This window comes from Trichechus manatus, unplaced genomic scaffold (genome assembly GCF_000243295.1).
Source record: "Trichechus manatus latirostris isolate Lorelei unplaced genomic scaffold, TriManLat1.0 scaffold00128, whole genome shotgun sequence".
NCBI lineage: Eukaryota > Metazoa > Chordata > Mammalia > Sirenia > Trichechidae > Trichechus > Trichechus manatus.
In genome coordinates this window covers 7,242,907-7,248,422 of record NW_004444064.1, presented here as the reverse complement: position 1 = coordinate 7,248,422, position 5,516 = coordinate 7,242,907, and the positions used below count along the sequence as shown (strand labels likewise).

Below are 5,516 nucleotides of genomic sequence, written 5' to 3'. Positions count from 1 at the left end.
TCAACTTAATATGAGAACGTGACCACCAAGAATGCTCGCTTGCCTTTCTTATGCCGGCACTAGGCTTGAGCGGTGTGATATCCTCACGGTAACGCAGCTACTTGGGGATTATTTTCCAAGTCATGAGGTCCCGGGACCTGGGGTGGACCCTGTCCTCGGAGAAGCCGACCACCTGCCCACCTTGCCCCAGCCAGGAATGCTGGGAAAGGAGAGAGAGCAGCTTTGCAGAAAAAACACAACAGCATTGAGTCTGAGAAATGGAGGACGTTCCTCGTGCTGAACAGAGGATCTTTATTCTTTAAACCATCGCCCCACGCGGATGGTGAAACGGTCAGCGGAAGAGCTTGGCAGGAGCGGGTTAAGCGGCCACGACACCCTGCCGGGAATTGGGGGCAGGGCACCCGCAGGGTGAATGTTCACATCCGGGTGAGCATGGAGCGTGGGGGCACCGCTTCAAAATGTGCATTCTGGAAGCAAACAAAGGGTCACTGTGAGCAGACTCGTCTCCACCTGCTAGTTGCTGACTTTTCAAGGTCAAGACAGGTTCAAGGTTAGCGTCCCACATTGGGGAAACATTGCTTCCCCTGCCGAGGGGCCGAGGAGCCACACTGCCCCCCTCATACATTGAGCAAGACAGCCGGGCCTCACGTGGCTGGACAGAACATAAATGAGTTGGACCTCGCTAGGGCCCCAGCCAGTGCTCAAGGAAGCTGTGTCCCAGAACGAGGAGCCCAAGGGATGTCTGGGACAGCCAGCAAAGAGACAGCAGGCCCACTCTCTCCTTGTCCCAAAGCCCCATCTGGAACTTCTCCCTCCATTTGCTGGGAAGGGAGAAGAGGCCCTGGGGCAGGGACGGGGCCTTCGTCACCAGTGCAGGGGGCAGCAGGACCTGCTCTGATCCTGAGACATGTGAGCATGAGGTATATCCTAGAAGGCAAGCTGGCACTGAGGCATGCCAGCTGGCGTATAGCTGGCCCCAAGACCCAGATGAGGTGGGTGGGGCCCGTTGACGCTTGGGCTGCAAACCACCCATGCTTGGCCATCTGTTGCTGGCACAGGAACACGCCTGCCCAGGGAGGGATCCCCAGCGTGATTGCCCTGCATCCCGCTGAGGGATGGAGCAGGGGAGAGGGAGAAAGGAAGGGACGGAGTGGGGTGCAGGGTAGGGGAGGGTGTTGGAGAGGTGTGGAGTGGCCCCGGGGATAAGGCCATGAGAGGTACCTGTGGGCAGCCTGGCCAGAGCACACTGAGGCTCCACGCCTGGGGTTCTTGGTGGGCTAGACCAGAACCAGCGACATAGTGTAGGGGCCCAGTACCAAATGGTGAGCAAATTGCTAAGAATTTCAAGATGGCAGCAGCAGAGCTTTGGACCAAGCACGGGCCTTTCTGAGCAAGGGGCCCTCTACCACCACACCACACCTGGGAACCTGGTCCTGGACGGATGCGTGCTGGGGGAGCATGGCGCAGGCAGAGACACTGCCCCCCAGTGTCGACCTGTCACCCCACCGTATGGCCCGACCCTTGGGGGTGGGGGGAGCTCCTGCGCAGCGCTGCCTCTGTCCACTAATGACGTGAGCATGTCACAGACGCTAAGGGGCTCTGGGTTAGTTTCTTTGCCTGAAATAGCCTCAGAAGCCAGCCCAGCTTTCCAAGTCTACATAGTTCCTGTTTCTCTCTAGAATCGTTTTTAAAGACGTCCATCAACTGAAGGCCTTAACTTTGAGCACTGGTTTAAAATGATTACTTCTGCACGTTGCACAAACCCCTTGGTAAGGTGAGAGAAGGGGACAGTCGCTGGCCACCAGCTGCCCTGGGCATGAAGCCTTTGAAATGAGCCTCCTCCGGTGGACGGCGACAGTGCACAGCTTCCCAGATACCTAGCGTCTCCACCTCAGGCCCTAGAAAGGAAGTGGCTGCCCTTGGGCATGGCGCCGCATGGGGCTACCCGAGGCCACCAGGCAGCTGTGCTTGGGGCTCACCTGTTTCCTGGAGAGGCTTGAAGCACCAGGGCACCCCGGGGATGCTGGAGTCGAAGCAGCACCCTCTGTTGTTGCACTGCTGTTCGGTGACCTGGGGGTAGCCGCAGTCCACCCTGTCCTTGGCCGACACGGCACACTGGTTCCTCGCTATCCCAGACAAAGCCCAGTCAGTGTCCAGAGCACGTACAGGTTAAACTTGCTTTGTTCCTTTGCTTTTGCAACTTTCCACTTTCTACCATCTCTCTCCCACCACACACCCGTCCTGAGTTCAAATGATGCTGATCCTTCTGCCCCTCAGTATTGTCTTTCTGTGTAAAGAAACCAAACCCATCGTCGTCAAGTCCGTTCCGACTCATGGTGACCCCTTGTGTGACAGAGTAGGACTGTGCTCCACAGGGTTTCCTTGGCTTTAATCTTTACAGAAGTAGTTCATCATGCCTTTCTTCCACAGCACCGCTGGGTGGATTCGAACTACCAATCTTTCGGTAGTAGCCGAGCACAAACCATTTGCGCCCCCCAGGGACCACGTAAATAGTTAAAGAGAACTGTCTGTAAATGTTAAGCTCAGCAGCCTCAGTGACCCAGGAAGTCTGGCAAGTTGCCCGGTGTCTCTCTCACTCGACATGTTCCGTATCACTTCGTCAGGAAGTCAGATTTGGCCTGGGTACCTTCCAACTGGGAGGGGCCTGTGGAAACCTGGGGTCCCCTGAACCCGGAAACAAAATTCCCTTCCACTGTTTTACCAGACAAAACTTGCCTAACTTTTTTATGACAAATATTGTTACACTCACTAGAGAACATCATCATGTATGTTGAGGATGTTGAACTTCTTCTCTCCATCCCTCCATCCCCAAGTTATTCAGCTTCCCACAGCTTCTCTGGACAACGTTCAGTCTCCAATATTCCTTTTTCAAGTAAGCCTAATACACCTATGTGTTCAGCGAAGTTCACTTCATCTCATTAACAGACTGGGTTTTCCTTTAGGAAAACAACCACACGGAATCTCTCGAATCTCCTATTACTGCCAGTTCATCATCCCTTCTGCCAGCAGTGCCCACACTGCGTTGCACATTGGACCCCTTGTGGATCATTAACGCTACCCCTGTCTGGCTCCCACCAAAACATTCTGGTGTTAACAGTCTGGTGTGGCTTTAGCACTGGGGCTTTTCAAAGTTCCCGGGTGATTCTCAAGTTAGGACCCGCTGCCTGCATCCTGCTCTGTTGATAACTGGATAAAGCCACACCCCAATCTCACCAAGCTTAGGTAAGCGAACAGTCACATCTCCCACCTGGAGTTAAATGCAAGCGCTCAATGAAACTGTGTTCTTTCTTCTTGTGTATGCATTGAAAATGTTCTGCAAAAAATCATTTTCACTTTCTTCCTTCTTTTTTTTTTTTTTTTTCTGTAAATGTGTCCAAAGGATGCACTGCAGAAACCTCTGGCAAAAAAGTCCTCGGAATAGTGAGGAGGGAGGGGTCACTGGGGGCTGGCTGCAACACTGACTGGGAGGGTCGCCTTAGGTAAGTTTTGAATCTTCCCTGAGCCTTAGTTTCCTCGTCTGTAAAACGGGACAGTAAGACCCTCTTTGCAAGGGTATTGTAGGAAAACGCGTGCATCTAACAGATGGTCATCATTAAATGAGCATGGAAACTTGGCCATTTTTCTGGCTCTCAAGCTGTGGAAAGCCCCAGATCCTGGAATTTCTCCATGTCCTTCTCCCTTACCATGCATCCCCCCTGCCCACTGGTGACCCTCCTTCCAGAGATGGTACTTACACAGGCCAACATACTGCCCGGCTGATCTGGAAAACCCCAAGGCCAGGAACAAGGCTAGCAGCCAGAGCGCTCGGGCCTCCATGGTACTGCGGCTCAGGACCAAGGCTCAGGAGGCTGCACGTGTCTGCACCGAGACGCCTTTATACCCCTGTGTTTGCACAGGCTGCAGGGGTGTTTGCCGGGGAGGGTTCCTCCCGCGGCCTCCAGCTCCACCTGTTTTGCTCTTACGCCGGTTTTAAAGTCCCCAGAAGAATAGAAGGATTGTCTGTCCTAGAGGGAAGAGGGTGATTCCCAGCCCACTGTTCGGGGGGCGAGATTTCACTCTTTGCCGGGTTAGCACCCCTCTCTGGGGATGCAGGGCTGTGTCAACCACCCTCTGGACCAGGAGGAAATGATAAGGGCTCGGCGTGGATCTGGGGAGTTCAGTCTACAGGTACTGAGTCATTCTGTAGTCAACAAGAGTTCCCACGGTCACTTAAGGCCAGATCCGTCTCTGATACTTGAAAAGCCACAACTCCATGTATGCAGACTGGGATGTGGAATTTCATTTCTCTCTCACAACACTTGGGAGGCAGAAATTCCTCTTTTTTTTTTTTTTTTGCTTTTTTCCAGCAAAACTTATTTATGTTATTAACTGTATCTTAATAAATGTATTAAATAAACTTACCAGTTGGCATCGAGTCGACTCCCAACTCATGGCAACCTTGTGTGTGTCAGAGTAGAACTGTGCTCCACGAGGTTTTCAATGGATGATTTTTCTGAAGTAGATCACCAGGTCTTTCTTCTGAGGCACCTCTGGGTGGACCTGAACCACCAATCTTTCAGTTAGCAGCTGAGCATGTTAAGCATTTGCACCACCCAGGGACTCTAAAGAATAAACTTATTACATACATTTTAATTAAAATATAATACATCCATTTGGTCTTTAAAAATCCAACAGTACATAAGACCCCCATCCAGAAGTATCCATTTTTACCACTATCTTAGCTATCCTTCCAGAAGTCTTTTATCTAGATTTGAGTACATTTTGTGAGCCCGGGTGGCACAGTAGTTAAGAGCTCAGCTGTTAATCACAAGGTCAGCAGTTCAAATCCATCATTCACTCATTGGAAACCCTATAGGGCAGTTCTACTCTGTCCTATGGGGTCATTATAGGGTCACTATGAGTTGGAATCGACACAATGACAATGGATTTGGTTTTTTGTTTAGGTATGTTTTTAACACAAATGGAACCTTATAGTACACCTTTTGCCAATTTGTGTGTGTGTGTGTTTAATTGAATATATCTAGATGAGATGGGAATAATTATACCCAGCTTCTGGAGGGAGAAACTAAGGTTCTAAATTGAAGGTACTTGCCAAAGTTTACCTTAGTAGTCCCGTAAGAGTTAGGATTCAACCCACTTCTGTTTTAGCTCCTTCTGCTCACAGTCCTGCACCTCCCATACATTGGTGAGAAGGGGGGGTCTCATTCCCAGGTGTCTTAGTTATAACAGACATACCACAAGTGGATGGCTTTAACAAACAGACGTTTCTTCTCTCACAGTCTAGAAGGCTAGAAGTCAGAATTCAGGGTGCCAGCTCCAGGGGAAGGCTTTTGCTCTCTGTCAGCTCTGGAGAAAGATCCTTGTCATCGATCTTCCCTTGGTCTAGGAGCTTCTCAGCCCAGGAACCCGAGGTCCAAAGGACACACTCTGCTCCTGGCATTGCTTTCTTGATGGTATGAGGTCCCCATGTCTCTCTGCTCACTTCTCTTTTATAT

At 51.1% G+C, this 5,516-nt stretch overlaps 1 protein-coding gene across 1 annotated transcript; it reads right to left on the bottom strand.

Moving 5' to 3' along the window:
• Positions 1-416: 416 nt before the first annotated feature.
• Positions 417-3,837, bottom strand: LOC101348892 (trefoil factor 3). The gene is made up of 4 exons (XM_004384871.1): positions 3,756-3,837; positions 1,980-2,126; positions 776-900; positions 417-467 (listed from the first exon to the last, which is right to left on the bottom strand). Exons 1-4 carry the CDS (start codon positions 3,835-3,837, stop codon positions 417-419), a joined length of 405 nt encoding a protein of 134 aa, XP_004384928.1.
• Positions 3,838-5,516: the final 1,679 nt, after the last annotated feature.

Coding starts and splice junctions, on each gene's coding strand:
- LOC101348892 (XM_004384871.1), bottom strand. CDS start 3,837: ATGGAGGCCCGAGCGCTCTGGCTGCTAGCCTTGTTCCTGGCCTTGGGG. Junction 2,127..3,755: donor CGGGCAGTATGTTGGCCTGT/GTAAGTACCATC, acceptor TGTCTGGGATAG/CGAGGAACCAGTGTGCCGTG. Junction 901..1,979: donor CAAGCCTCTCCAGGAAACAG/GTGAGCCCCAAG, acceptor CACATGTCTCAG/GATCAGAGCAGGTCCTGCTG.